The 15,786-nt window shown below is 37.4% G+C and overlaps 1 protein-coding gene across 1 annotated transcript in view; it reads left to right on the top strand.

Moving 5' to 3' along the window:
• Positions 1–15,786, top strand: part of MGAT5 (alpha-1,6-mannosylglycoprotein 6-beta-N-acetylglucosaminyltransferase) — a 128,264-nt gene that overhangs the window by 92,497 nt on the left and 19,981 nt on the right. The window contains exons 11-12 of the mRNA XM_074145035.1: positions 1,178–1,311; positions 12,950–13,099. Coding sequence (XP_074001136.1) covers positions 1,178–1,311; positions 12,950–13,099 — 284 coding nt within the window. The remainder of the gene's footprint in view (positions 1–1,177; positions 1,312–12,949; positions 13,100–15,786) is intronic.

Genomic DNA, 15,786 nt, shown 5'->3' with positions numbered 1-15,786 from the left:
TTGAGTGTGCACTGCCCTGCCTCTCCTTTGAATGCAATCTCTCATCCAAAAATATGAAAGGATGGAAAAATGCCCCTTTTCAGGCATATTTGCAATGTGCCATTTGCTGTGTTAAATTCTAAAAAGTCCTTGGGTCTGAGTGAGTGCCGAGCTGTTGCTGAGGCGTTTTTTTGTGAAAAAGAGTAATTGTCATTTGAAAGACTAAGTGTGATGGCAAAGGGGAGTGTACGCTCTGGATGGTTTCTCTGTTCTACTGCGTTATTCAATTGGCTGATTTTTCAGGAAGCAAAAAGCAAAACCTCATAACTTCAATAGAATTTTAATTGTTTTAATAACTCTGACTATAGGTTTAGCATCACATGTATCGTAAATGCCTGGGGCGTTGTCCTTGGGGTTTTGCTTGTTTGGGGGTTTTTTAAATTTGCAAAATGTGCTTAGTAAGAAGTTGTCAGCTTGTGTGCCAGAATTTAAGAGGGAGATTCTAGAGGGATTCTAGAGGAGATCCTAGTGTTTATTGCAGCCTATTTCTATGTAAACTTGTGAGGTTATGACACGTTTTAGGGAGGCACAAAAATCTGACATGTTGGAGCAATTTTTTTATAGTAGGGATGGATTTTTACCTGAGGCCTTGAATGTTGGAGTCTATCCCTGGAATTAAACACTTTGTCAATAAAAAAGAAAAAAAAAACAACAAACAAAACATTGTTTTTCCAGTATAGAAGGTGAACCCAAGAAATTTGCTAACATTTATTTATGACATTGAGCAACATACAGCTTTGTTAACAAGCGTAAATCCAGGTTTTTTTCAAATTGTTGGCATTACATCTCTGAGATTGTTAAGCTGGATTCTCTTATCTCTGGTTCTCTTATCTCCAGTAATAAAATAAAGCTCAGCACACAAAAAATCATTATCATTGGCCTCGGTTCAGCTACAGAATTTTTATTGTCAGAAACGAGCCAGAAAATAACTGCTTACTTCTGTAGACATGCAGCAGGACTTAAAATAAATATGAACTATTCTCAATAATAAGCAAGCAAATGTATCTCTCAGTCTGAACATGAAGGAAGTGCTCTGTTGAATAGTTTGTTCCTTATACCTACTTTTCTGTCAACAGTCACGCTTTTGTACCATTAACTGATACTTTAAATGGTTTTGAATATGATCCATTTCTTACAGCTCACACTCCGGATAACAGCTTCCTTGGATTCGTGGTAGAGCAGCATCTGAATTCCAGTGACATTAAACACATTAACGACATCAAAAGGCAGAATCAATCTCTCGTTTATGGCAAAGTAGATAATTTCTGGAAGGTGAGTTTTCTATGCTTGTATACTTGAGCAAATTTATTTTGATCAATATAATAAAGCAATCTAAATTTAAAAGTATTCCTTCTCTCTAAATCTATTAAGTTCTTTTTCTGAAAATAATCATATTTAAATAATTACATTGAACATTTTTTTAAGTCTTTCTGATGAGGAAACTTCTGTCTAGATTAATGTGGATCCTTTGCTGTTTATGTACACCTTTCTGATAAAACAAAAAATGTTTATAGTCTTGATATCACAATAATTTTGGAAAATGCAGAAGCTGTTAAAAGCAATGGGAAATTGAAGGTGTCAAAGGCTTTGTGAACTTTAATCAATCATAAGCAAATGTGTCTTTCAGTTATTTCTTTTCTTATATCCACAACCAAAGATGTGCTGTATTTTGAACTGGAAATTGTGTTTCCCTAAAGACTCTAGAAGTGTTCAATCTCATTTTGTCTCCCTGTAATAATATCAGTTTTGTTTCTTCAATATTGCGATTGCTGCGTTGTCTCCCATCTGCAGACAAAAGCTGCAGAGTAACAACACTGAGGTTTAGTCATATTTTCACCAAGTTAAAGTATATTGTGTTGTTAAGCTCACAGTGGTCTCTGCTTTTTGTCCCCTGTCCTTTTCTGGAACCCCTTCTTCCAGGCTGCCACACCTGGGAGCGTCTCTCTCATGCAGTTTTTAAAGAAAAGTGATTACTTAACTAATAACTGGATTTCTCCCAAGTTAACTCTAGCTCTGTGTGCCCATATACTCTGTGTGCCTCCCCTCCTGCCTAAAAAGACCTTATTTTAAGCCTTTTGTGAACTGAAAAGGGAACTGATCAGTACATCCTGTGCCGTACATAGGACCAAACAACATGACAGTGACGGCACCCGTGTCTCATATTTTCCTTCCTTATCTCTTCATTGGCATGAGAACATCAGTCTTGCACAGTTTTCTGAACCACAGAAGCCACACTTAGTCTGATAACTGCGATTACGCAGAATAAATTCTTGAAAAATGATAGCTACAAGTAAATGGTCCTTCTGTGAGACAAAAGAAAACAAAAACTTAGGAGAAATGGGAGAATGTCGCCAGTGGTGGCAAAAAGGTAGAGTTGAATCCTTCTTGGCTACTGTGCTGAGAAAAAGATGTATATTAGCTGTGCGTGTCCGATTGTGATCTCTCAGGTTTATATTTGGGGTTATTGCACTAAGCCATGTATTCTGTGTCTTAAAAGGAAATTTTGCTTTAAATCATAGTAAATACTGTGACAGTTATTCTGTTTGACTCGTGGTGTAGAAGAAGTTAGTATGCCTCTGTCTGACGGCTCTTGTTGTATCTGCAAATGCTGGAACAGAGCTGGGATCCTTTCATTCCACTCTCTTCTGGCTGAGGCTTTTGTACTTTTAGTTCCTGATCTCATTATCAGTCTCTCAGGAACAGTTGCATGTAATAATAATCTATACTTCCTGACCTGATTTGTAGTGCATATCAGCAGAACAACCTGTTGAGTCCTAGTTGGATTTAAGGAACAAGATAGTTGCTTAGTCACCAGGGGATTTTTTTCGCTGACATATATATCTTTCTCCGTTTATTCAGTCTGCATGAATTCAGAAATATGTATTAATAGCTTATATGCCCAGAGGGGAGATTTGTGATTGCCTAGTCTGAGATTCTGTATGACACACAAGATATTCACGGGCTGATTAAGACAAAAACATGGCTTTTTTGAAAAAGAACATCCAATCTTGATTTTGAAATAGCACACGATAGAAACCCTGCTACTTCCTCTGGTAAAATCCTTGAGTAATTGCCTTCTCCCATAAGACTTTGCATTATTTCTGGTACAGGTTTCCAAATGGTAATTTCCAATCTTAGTAGCAGTTACAGACTTTGTCTACTGGACTGATGATGTTTCTGTTCCGTTTCCCTGTAGGAATATATAGGTTGAGGTAAAAGTAACCGCAGTCACCTCCTGAAAAGCCTGTGTATGTGAGCCATTGAGAGCTTTGTGCTCTCTAATCCTTAAGTGTTCTCACGTGCCTGTTTTGTCTGAACCTTTTCAAGATTATTCGCATTCCTCTTGAAATGTGAATGTTAGCAAAGGGCACGTAGGCCGTACCAGCACCAAATCGAAAGGAAATACTGTATGCATTGTTAGGCATATCCCCTTTTCACCATTTGGAACTTGTGTTTAGGCAACTTCTCAGCCAAGACCCTTGTATTATTTTTTAGAACTGCTGCTTTTCAAGTCACTGCTCTGTTTCTATAAGTATTGTCTGTCTCGGTTTTTTCCAAGATGTATGACTTAATACCTGGCCATATTTAAATGCTTACTGTATGCTTGTAACTTCAAGCACATTAAAACTGTAACTTGCAGACTGTAACTGCCGTCATGCCCGTATGCTCTGGTACAGAAATGCAATCACTGCAGATAGGCTTTGAATCAGTGATAGTGTGGGATGTCTTATCTGGAGTGATAAAATCCAATTCTTGTGATCAACAGAAAGCCTGAACTAATCTTGTGTCTGCGTAATTTGCTTATTTCATGTTTCCTTCATTTTCCCTGTTCAGTGCTCTTTTCATCTGCCATGGCTGGTATGGAATCAGACTAATCTATTTATTCTGCTCCTTTTCTTTATATTGAACATGGCCAATTAACAAAAAGTGTAATCTCCACAGAATACACGTGTCACTGCTGGGTCTAATCAGTCATTAGAGAAGCACAGCGTGGAGGGGAGAGTGTTCCAGTCCCCAGACTGAGGTTCTTTCAGGGAATAGCAGTTGCAAGTAAATTGTTTAATTTTAGACCAAGCAGGTTGAAATGGAACTGAGGTACGTGCAGGACCTTTTTTTCCCTGGGGGTGGGACTAGAATAGCTAACTGCCATCATGGTTTTATATAGCCATGGACATGGGTCCTTTTCTGCATCTGGCTAGACCTGTTAAAAAAAAAAAAAAAAAAAAAAAAAAGACAAATGACTTGTCATTTCATCTTAGCTAGAAATCCCCATATTCCCAGCTCTACTGCACGGCTGGGCAGAGTTGGTGGGGCCAGCTAAGACCACCTGCTTAAACTGTGTATGTGAACCATGTTATTGTAGCTAGAGAATCATGGATTTCTTAGAGACAACGTTCTCTCTTCCCACATCATTCAGTGGGGCTCAACTCTGGTATGAACATGACGAGTAACAGGGGGAAGAATACAGTGATGACTTCTCTAAGCTCTGCTGGATACAGAAAACATCAGCCCATGGCCTGAGACCAGTGGGATTCATCCCATATTACAGTGGGCAGGTCTGGGTACGTCTTGCTGGAGGTCAGGAAGGATGTAAATGGCAGAGACTGGAAGTTACATCTTGTTTAATTCCTTCTGATAACTAAATCAGTCTTAAGAGGGTTGAGGATTACAAACAGGAGACTCTAAAGAATTTTACCCTATTTCTAAAGGTTATCCTTAGGGGTAACCTATCAAGGTTTGCCAAGTTTTGGTGTGTTTGTTGTAATCAAAGGTTTGGGTTTTTGTCTGGGATTTCTGGCAGTACGAAGGAGTAAAAAGAGTCCTATCTCTGCCTAAGATAAAAAGAAGGAATGAGTAAAATGTGAGTGAAACCCATCATGCTCTCCATTATCAAAATTGGCTTTAATTGCAGAACATTTCAATTAAAAGGGAATGTTTGAAGCCTTTCATGTCATCTTAGCTCCTGTTTCGGTCTAAGTCTTTTCTTTGTTCTTCTTCCTTCAACTTACTGTCATACTATTGCAATACTTCTACCCTTAATCCTAGAAAGATAAAAGAGTCAAAATTCATTTTACACTATTTGTGGGGGTTTTTTTGTGTGCGGTGCGGTGAGAGAAGTCAGAATTTTGCTTCTGTCAGAAAACAGCCATCAAGCGTAACATAAAATTGTACGATGACTGCTTTAGTAGATTTTCTTAGATTCTATTGGAATTGCCAGAAAAATATTTACATATTTAAAGGCAAAATAATGTGTGTTACTAATGCCACTTGACAAGATGGGCATTTTTCTTAAATGCATACTGTCTGCATAATGAGCTTTTGAAGAATCAGAGATGAGACATGGTTACATTTAGCTTGTTCTTAATGGGAAAGTACATAACCAAAGCTGTTCTTGCTAACGTCTGTCCTTTATAGCTTCATGTGATATATGTAATTTCCCCATGGTATGCCCTCTTCCATGAAGTTGGAGGAAGAAAATGAGAAGTCAGAGAGGAAAAAATTATACTTCTAGGAATAGTTGTGTTACGTGCAGAGATCAGTGTCTTGCTGCTGTTGAAATCAGTGTCTTGTTGCCTTTTCCCTTCCTTCTGATTGATTTTTGTGCTTCATATTTAGCAAAATACTTTGGCTGAATGTTTAATTTTTTACTCTCTAGCTGCAAAATGAATTGGTGAGGTCTTACAATACCAATTAATGCATATATCTACTAGTATTTGACTATCACAAAACCAATGTGACCTGTGACCTGTAGTCTTGCTTCCTATTTTCATCTGTACCCCCGCACTTTTCAAATTCTTACAGTAGACGAGTATGTCTCATTGTTAGTTCTGGAAATTTCCATTCAAAGGCCAGGAAATGCCTGGTTAGGTGTTAATGCACGTTATATGACAGTGAAATTGTCAATGCTTTCAAAAACCTCAGTGTGGAAAAAAAAAAAAAAGGAGAAAATTTCATGGATGAAGAAATACAAGAAATGGTGAATGAAATAGATAAAGATGAGGACAGGGAACTGAATAAGCAGGACTTCTGGCAGATCTTGAAGAACGCAAGTCTTTACTGAGATGTTTTATTCATTCTTTGTGCAAAGACTATATATGTGCAAATAAATCTTATACATATATATGTATATTTATGTGTGTGCTGGTGTGTGTTTTATGCAGATATATGTGGTAGGTGCCTAGCAAAGAGGCTGTAAATGGACATTCAGGGTAGAGCAAAAGCATGGCAAAGCTACATGCTACTTCCTTTGCATATTCTCTCTCTTTCCAGCTTTTTTCAGTCAGAATTTTCTGAATCTGTTTCTCCGTTGACAAACTAAGTGTCTGGGGACAAACTTTTGAGATCTCAGTAAGAGCTGTCTTGAAATCTCTTGTCTGATCATGAACCTTTTTGCATCCACAACGTTCTCTGTCATGGAGTCCCTCAAATCTCTGACCAGTTGTAGGAGGACCCATTAACTTTTGGGCTCTCCTATACCTGCCTTCTACTACCTTTGTTTGGCTTCCTTTGTATCAGGACATCGTGAATAAGTCAGTCGCTATTCATGTTCTTTATGCCAATTATGATTTTGGAAACCTCTCTCATATTCTGCCAGGTCATCTTTTCCAAGCTGAAGAATCTTTAATGAATTCATTATGGATTTCTGTATGTAACAATGGAAACCGTTCTGTAGCTTGGATCCTTCTTACCCCTCTCAGAACCACGTCCAGTGTTCTTGGCTTATTTTTGAGGAAAGGGGCCAGAACCACAACAGTGTTCGAGGAGGGAGAGAACTGTGTTTTTATAGAACAGTTCAACGATATTCTCTTTATTTCTCTATTCCTTTCCAAGTAATTGCTATCATTTAGTTGGTTGGTGGGTGGACTGACTGATAGTGAACATTATATTGTTGGGTTTTTTTCATGGACCATAATTATATTTTATCATAATGCAAAGTCTTCATTCTTGAGTGACACTGGTTAGCTCAGTTCCATTATTCATATGTGAACCTAGGACTGGTTTTCAACACATGCATCACTGTTCATTTATGTTGAATTTATCATTCGTGCTATTTTCTAGTCACTGGGTCCCTTAGATTACTGAGGGGGCTTTTTCAAAAGCTTTGCCACCCCAAGTGTTCAGTATTGTGATCTTTTTCTGCAACATTTTGAAGTTAGTTGTGGTTTTACTACTCTGAATAATACATATTGACTGCACGCTTTGTCACTTCTCTATTCTCTTTCACATGATGACTGTTCATTCATAAGGGTGATTCCTTTCTATCCCAAAGAGACTTAATTCCTGTAAAAACTTTTTAAAGAGTTTCTGCGTGCTCATTGGGTTCTTCAGAGAACACTACCAATTTGCTGAGAGAGGATTTCCTTCTACAGAAAGAACTAAATACTGTCATTTTGTTGGGTTTAGGTAGTTAGAATCATAGAATGGTTAGAGTTGGAAGGCACCTTAAGGATCATCAAGTTCCAACCCCCTGCCACGGGCAGGGACGCCTCCCACTAGAGCAGGTTGCTCAAAAGCCACCTCCAGCCTGGTCTTGAACACTTCCGGGGATGGGGCATCCACAGCTTCTCTGGGCAACCTGTTCCAGTGTCTCACCACCCTGAGAGAAAAGAATTTCTTCTTAATATCTAATTGAACCTCCTCTCTTTCAGTTTAGTTATATAGTTAAAACTTTATTTTAGTTTCAGATAGTTTGTTCAGTGTAGAATTCACACTTGCTAGTCATGAATCACTGAATCCTCTCCAGATCCAAGAGACATCATCTACTCTTTGTGATTTACCACTATATCTCTTTACCTCTCTTAATATTGTTGTGCATTGAATTCTCCAGCATTTGTGCTCTCTTCTAGTTCCCTGGTAGACCGGATTTTCATTATTCAAGGATGTCTTGAGAAGTCTTTGAGAGTGTGACAGCTCTCAAAAAGAGAGATTTTTCAATCTTACGTTTGTGCCCGAATCTCAGTTGTCCTACACTGTATATACACTGGGTTTTGGCTTACCTTGGGCTTGGCACTTTGGCAATTAAGTACCCAGGTGTTAGGACTTCTAGACTTAGGGATATGCATTTAGGATACACACAAAGATCTCTCCCGGTACATACATTTCTGAGTTATATTTGTCAGGTTTTATAAAACCATTGTCTTCTGACTTTTTCAATGTAAGAAAGTGAGACTGGGTATTGGGCTGTTTTACATAACTTTTTCAGTTTGAACTTTCAACCTCATAAACCAGTTTGGGACTCTGAATCACGCTGTTCTGTAATGTAATTGGCCTGCAGTCCTGTGTATGTGGTGCTTGGTTTCATTCAGTACTGAATTTCTGTTGTGCTCTGAGGGTACTCAAATGGTCTAAAATTGCAAAAATTTGTGGTAACCTTGGACTGACAATTGATGGGAAAGCAGAATTGTTGATTCCCACCACCTACCACATCAGGAAAACTGAAAGCATAATTTAGTTCTTAATGCATTGTGTTTCTACAGTGTATTTTTTATAGCTTTTACTTCTTAAATTTTTCACCCACCAAACTTAACATTTCAACCCTTCAGACTGTGTCGTCTTGTCAGTGTTGTCTTAGGGAAAGACTTATTAGACAGTTGCCGTTTGATTTCTTTGATGAGAAAGGCCTTATCATGATGCTTTTAAAAGTAGGTGGAAATAATTGATGAACAGTAATAACAGTTCTGCAGTCAACGAGCAACAAAAATTCCTTTCCTGAATGGCATGTTTATTTTGGCTGCTGAAAAACTGTTTCAGAAAAGTTTTGTATGACTGTTACTCACAGTTATTCTTCCATTTTGATTTTGAGAAGAAATAATTTGCCTTTTTTTTTTTTTTAATATGGTTATATTTCATGCTCGAAGTCTAGATTTGTGGTACAGACAGCCGATATGGGTGAATAGCGCAGTCTGACCCAAACTCTGCAGGGAAAGTTGATTTTACATTACTAGCCAGCAGCCTGTTATCTTTTCTCTTTGAATTCTATTTGGAGAAAGTAAAAATCTGGAGTTTACTGACAAATGATTTCAGATAAAAGAATGTTTATATCTGCACCCAAGCAGGCAAACTCTGGAAGTGGATTAACAGTTGAAGGAATGTTGATATTTTGTTTGCAGATCATATCTCTTGATTTATTTTCTTGTATTGCCTTTTGTATTTATAAATGCCGTATTTACATTCTCTCATTTTCTAATTCAATGTTTTTAATGTTTAGAGTTGGAATTATGTGCCCTGATTATTTTTGTGAAGTGGTTTATTACAATATATACTTCTATGATCCAAAGTAACACTTTTCCACAAGGAATGTGGAAATTCAGGACTACTTAAATGCAAAAGGAGACAAATGTTAGTGAGATTTGTGTAAGGTATATAGTGCTAACGGTATTTTTATGGTGCTTTACAGATGGTTATAAAAGCAGTAGCTTTTGACTCAAGGTGAATAAGGGAATAAAGGAGTGGTTGTTTTGTGGATTGTGCTTTCTGAGGTTTTGGTTGGGCTTTTTTTGTTTGTTTCCTTCAGAATGACAGACTTTTGGAAAAATTGAAAACCATTGGTTTATGTCCAGGGAATAAAGGGAAGATGCTACTCTGTGTTCCAAATGTTCTTTTAAATTTTCATTTGATTAAATGAAAGAGGGTAGCCCTTTGGGGGATGAAAGATTTTTTTCCAGCTTGTGTGTGGTGTTTTTTCATGTTTTTACTCCTGTGGTTTGAAAACTAATTGATAATTCTTTTATGTATTGATCCCTTTGCTTCTGTATCTATCTAAAAGGGACAGCCACTTCTATAGGCTCTATAGCATAGTCTGCAGTAGTTACCCTATCTTGTAGAGGTGGAAACCCAACAACACCACTTAAAAGTCCATTATTTTTCTAAATATCATGGATGGATGAATTGATGCTGTTTGGGATACTAAATGTGTTATCTGTAGTTTTAGACTCTGAATCAGGAAAGCAGTCAGTCATATGGTTAGGTAACATTCCCAATGGATAGTTAATTTAACATTTTGTTTGCACTTGTAGAGAGGTTTAAAACATGCTGATTTTATCACTGCTTTTGCTTTGTCTTCCTAAATTGTATTGATTGTTTGTATATTAATTTCAAATATAATTTGTATGTCTGCTCAATTAATTTGAATTTATTGGTAATATTTATTACATTATTTTGTAACTGTAGGGGTTTAAGTAAAAACTCTCCGTCTGCCCCTAAAAGAACCTACTGTAAATGCAGCATGGAAGCCTGTTCTTTTCATCCCATTTTAGTATACTTTTTTTTAATCCTGCATATTCCCTGTTTTGTAGTCATCAACTGCTGGCATTTATATAGAGGACAGCACATGGAGATAGTAGGAAGATTCACTTTAGAATCATAGAATGGTTAGAGTTAGAAGGGACCTTAAAGATCATCTAGTTCCAATCCCCCTGCCATGGGCAGAGACACCTCCACTAGAGCAGGTTGCTCAAAGCCCCATCCAGCCTGGCCTTGAACACTTCCAGGGATGGGGAAGTGAAGAACTTTTTAGTCACGGGATGATTTGGGAAATACTTTGGGCTAAATTCAAGGTCCATTGTATGTATCAGAGTGTTTCCAGCAGAATTTAAGCAAGGAACTTCACAGATGCTTCTCAGAATACCACTAGGTTTTTATTGGCATCACATATAAACAGGAGATGTGAAAATGTTACATTTCTTTTGGTCCTTTTCATCTTTGAAAATGGGCTAATAAAGATAATTAAGATGGCAGCAGGACCAGTTCAGATCAAAGATTTATCTAGCCAAAAAATGGCCAAAACTTGTGTAAGGAAGACTGCAAAATCAGGCATTTCACAGCCACCAGAGACAAGAGGTTCCTGAATTTCTTGGGCCAAAAATGCTATGTTTCTGTTCAATAACAATCAATGGATTTTTCTTCCATAATTGCTTCTTGAACCTATATAAAATCTTCAACAGTCCTACAGCCAATAATGCAGTTCCTCAGGAACCATTAGAAAGACTGTAAACACTAAATAATTTTGCTGTCAAATATTTTATTTTAGAGCACCTTAATATTCTGTAGCAGAGGTTTGTAAAATTGCCATTGAAATCGTTAAAATAAGTAAGTGCAATTTTAGGTAGTGCTGGTTTTGTTCTTTCTAGGTGCTTGCTTCTCATATTTATCTTGAGTTAGAGTGCATTCGTGTCATCGCTTTGTGTGATATGAGCCCATAAAATCTGAGGCATGTGCATTAGTGTTCTTATTGTAGGCACATCATGTCAGTAGTAGCTGTACTTCGTTGCCTTCTCTCCCCATTCAGAGCACTTAAGCCTAAGGGATAGGCTCTGGTGGGACCAAAACCCAGGCAGGATTAAGGTGGGCTTCCAGCGGCAGCCCGCTGCTGCATTCTGCAAACAAGACCAGGCTACTCCATTTATATTTCTCCTGCACGTTTGCAAAGAAAAAGCTCTTCAATGGATTTTTTCTTAGCAAAATATATAAGCTTCTCAACAGTTTCTAATTTTGCTGCTCTACAAATAATGGGAAGACCATTTCTTTCAGAGTAATTCAAACTTGAAGTAAAATGCAAAAAAAAAAAAAGAGGAGCAAGCTTTTCGTTTGTTTTGTTGTTTTTTTTTTTAATAATTTGTGTTAATTAACAATAACAGCAACGACATCAAACAAGACAGCACATTTGTCTCCATTTGTTGGGTGTTTTATATAATACTTAGCCCAGGACATTGTCTGACTGGTGCGACCTTGGCATCACCACCAGAACAGGGGGATTTAATGATGAGGCCGGCAAGTCACTTCTTCACAAATGCTATCACCAGCAGGGCAAGCTAAAGCTAGAAGCTGGTTGTTATGTGACATTACATACCCGGTATATTCAAATGTACACCAACAGCTAATTTAGCAAGGCAAATTTAAGAAGCGATAGTGTTCGTTCACCTTGGCCTGATACCTTACTGCTCCTCCAAGGTTAGAAAAGACAGGATTTTCACCAGTCTACTTGCCCTTCGAATGAACTTCAGTAAAATTTTTGGCCAGCTTTCACACAGGGCTGGGAATTTACATGACAAAAATAGTGAGTGAAACTAGAATTCTTAAAAAATCTCTCACTGCCAAGAAGTACAGAAACTTGTTGCCTGATTTTAGAGCTATTACTAAGACTATGTGCAAATATTGAGGGAAAGTCTCTCTGGTCTGTGCTGCATCCTGGCTGTAAATACAGTCTACAGCTAATTGCTTTTGGAATCCTAGTAGTCTTTACAACTCAAAAAACATATGGCATTGAAAATTAAGTAACTCTTGTTTGCAAACGAGGATGGTATACTATTTTTATTTTTTAAATGCAACACTAAAGCCATTACTCTTCTCTATGTCTTTTCCCAAATGCCTTTAAATCTTTAGGTAAGTGGAATTTTTGTAGGTATCTTATGGGACTCAGATACTAGGTATTTAGGTAAAGATGTGCGTTCAGTTATTCAGTTGGCAAGACTGCATTTTACTAAGGTGAGATTCACCCATTTCTTTACAAAGAAGAAAAACAATTACTAAGTATTTTGCATTTCTGACCAAATCAGAGTGAAAATTTGATATTTCAAAACAAATCTTTTAGTATTTTTAGGCCAAGTGTTGTTTAGGCACACTGAGAGTACAGCTGTCTGATGGTGACCTGGTTTTTGTCTAATTAGAAATTAATAGGACCTTCGTATTGATTTAGTTATACTATGAATAAAAAAGCTGCAGTTTTCTTCCAATCTAGTAGAAACAAAACTAATAACGTAATGAAAGATCAGCTGTTATAGAATTCATATAAGAATGAGGGAACTTCTTCTCTTTCTGACTTTTGTGGTACAGGAGATAAAAACCAGCTCTGATGGAACACTACTGGTTGAAATCTGTAAAGACTGAAAATATTTTATTGTTGCTCTTACAGGATAAGAAGGCTTATCTGGACATCATCCACACCTATATGGAAGTCCATGGAACTGTTCACGGGTCGAGCACTATTTATATTCCCGGCTACGTAAAAAACCACGGTATACTCAGTGGGCGGGATTTGCAGTTTCTACTGAGGGAAACCAAGGTAAGTTTGTCAAGAGGGAGTAGTGGCAAAAATAGTGACAAATAGACAGTATCTGAAATGCATGCATGTCACCTCCTACAAATGAGCTCCTAATTTAAAAGCATTGGAAAAAAAAATGACCAAACGTAAAGGAGCTTAAGTTTTCTTCCGTGTGCTAAGAATACATTTTTCATCACGTCCATGTTGTGTGGACTCACAGCTATTATTAGAAAATTGGAATGACAACCTACAGGCACATTTAAAAACCAGGTTGAGAAATGTGGATAAATTCATTTTTCATTGTCTTAAATGTGATATTCAGCTCAAGGAGATTATCAGCTGAGAATGTGCTTTGTTTTACATCCCTGATGTGAACGTTAGGTAACATCTGAAAGCTGTACAACAGGCACGCTTGCTCTGCCCTACCAATGACTTTAACGTAGAGTGACCCTACTCTCTAGGGGAGAAAAGAAGAAAAGCACTTCATTTGCCATTCAGTTCCTTCCCCTGCTTCAGTTGTGCAGAGAGAGCGAGCAAAAGAACCTGCTTTTTATGGTGTGCTTTGCCTGTAGCCCCATAGGCAAGGTAACTCAAGATAAGGGACAGTATATACATCAAAATAAAGAAACTTTTGTCCCCGTAGTTAAAATGCTTTGTGGGGTTTTCTGTGCCATTCCCATGATCTTTGTGGCGCTTTACAATATTAAAATACTTTAGTAGATTACATTTAAATAGGATATTTAACTTCCATTTGGTGAAAGAAGTAGTTTGTGTGTTTAAAATTAGCAAAATGAGTGGAACTGCACCACTTACTCCCCATTGTTGATAGTTTCTTGCTGTGTACTTCTACAGAAGAATCCATTATAAAAACAAAAGAAAAAAAGCGAGCACCTCCCAGTCTTCCCACACGACTGCAGAGATCTCCTTTTTGAAATATTTGGGAAAATGATGGTAATTTGACATCTCTGTGTGACAGCTGTTGGCAAATTATGCCTTTTTAAAGGCAACCACTGTGTGTATGTACTTGATGCATAGAGATACATATAATGTTGCAGATTAAAAAGTCAACATTTACTTTCGTCATAGATAATACTGAGATTACACAGCTTTTGCCTGTGTGGAGTATGAAATTACTGTGTTAATAATAGTACTAATGTGGGAAGAATATTGACATTGTTATAACCCCAAGCACAAACAGTGACTTCCTTCTGGAAAAAAAAAAAAAGCCAACATGTTTTATTCACTGGAATAGTAAAATAAGCTAATGGACTTCCTATGGAATTAATTTTCAAAGTACAGTTCATAATACTAGTTATGTTCGAGTAAGTCTTCCTCTAATTCTTTATCAGCCATCTTACATATATTACGCTGAAAAGCTTGATTTTCAATACTAAGCAGAAAGCTCATCTAGATGTTATTAGTTATATTTGCTGTGCTCTAAGATGCAATGTAAAGATACATTCAGTTTAGGACAAATTCAAGTTGATAATACATATTATGCAACTCAGCACAGTGAAGCGATGGGGGGGGTTGTGACGCAGGAAGTAGCCAGACTAGTTTCCCTTAGTTTTTGACTGGTAATTTAAATATCAGATGGAAGATACTGTCTTGCGATTATGAAATACTCTTGAGATCAGCAAGTTGCATATTTTTCACAAATTGTATTTTTGTTAAAGGCACTTTAATGATTTTCCGTACTATTGTTGTGCATAGTTCTTTAGTGGTGGGGATTTTTTCTTCCTAACACTGGGGAAAATCCTTTGAGAATTTGCTGTGTTTCTTAGTAGATGGCACTGAGAAAGACATCATTGTGTTTCAGAATCCTGTATCAGGAAGCCAGTGCTTTTATCACATTATCTTTTTGATACGATCTTTCTTAACAAACCGTTTTAATATTTTTTTTAAAGTCTGCAAACACTATTTTCGTGTGGCTTTTCTGAACTTTGGTTAGCAGATTTTCAAATGAAAAAGCTCTTTTCCTTTTAAGGAAATTATTTATTTATGATGCAGCCAGGCTAACAAAACTTCAACCTGATGATAAGCCATTAAGAGTCCATCTGCTTCTCCTAATACTTATTATTGTCAGGCAAATGGGAGTGCAATATATTTCTGAGGTTGCAACAAAATGAAATGAAATACGGCTTACTGCATCATGAATTTCAGTTATTATTCCCTCTAATACCTACTTGTTCCAATATATCTAGTTTAACAGGAAAAGTAAAACAACAGCATCCTGAGATTTAAAGTGGAAACTGAGGTTTACCATCTAATTTGGACTTTTTCAGTCGGAGGTGGATGTGGGGGTTATTTTGGGTTGTGTTTTTTTTTCTTTAGCCTCTCATAGGTACACCGGTGGTTCTGCCATAGCATATGGTTGCCTCTCAGTGTCGATCAACAGACATACTTGGTCTAAGCCTTCTTGTTACCTGCACATTCACAGTTTCAGATTTTGGTACTTTTTAAGAGACAATACTTTGTCGTAGCTTAGCATAAAGCACCACTCACCTGTCTCTGCTGGCCATCTGCTGCGTGTGTGGCTCAATTGTGTTTGTATTAAATGGATCATGGATCGAATTGCTAAAATAAGTGCAGGTTTTCCACAAAATCAAGCTGACTTGAATGGGAGCTTTGTGCCCTGAGGAGACGCGTGTACGCGTGCACATGCCTCCAGTGATGTTCAGGGACACTTTTTAATCATAATCACTTTA

The sequence above is a fragment of the Numenius arquata genome, chromosome 3 (assembly GCF_964106895.1).
Source record: "Numenius arquata chromosome 3, bNumArq3.hap1.1, whole genome shotgun sequence".
NCBI classification, from domain to species: Eukaryota; Metazoa; Chordata; class Aves; order Charadriiformes; family Scolopacidae; genus Numenius; species Numenius arquata.
The sequence above is the reverse complement of the archived record's forward strand: the minus strand, read 5'-3'. Positions and strand labels throughout refer to the sequence as shown.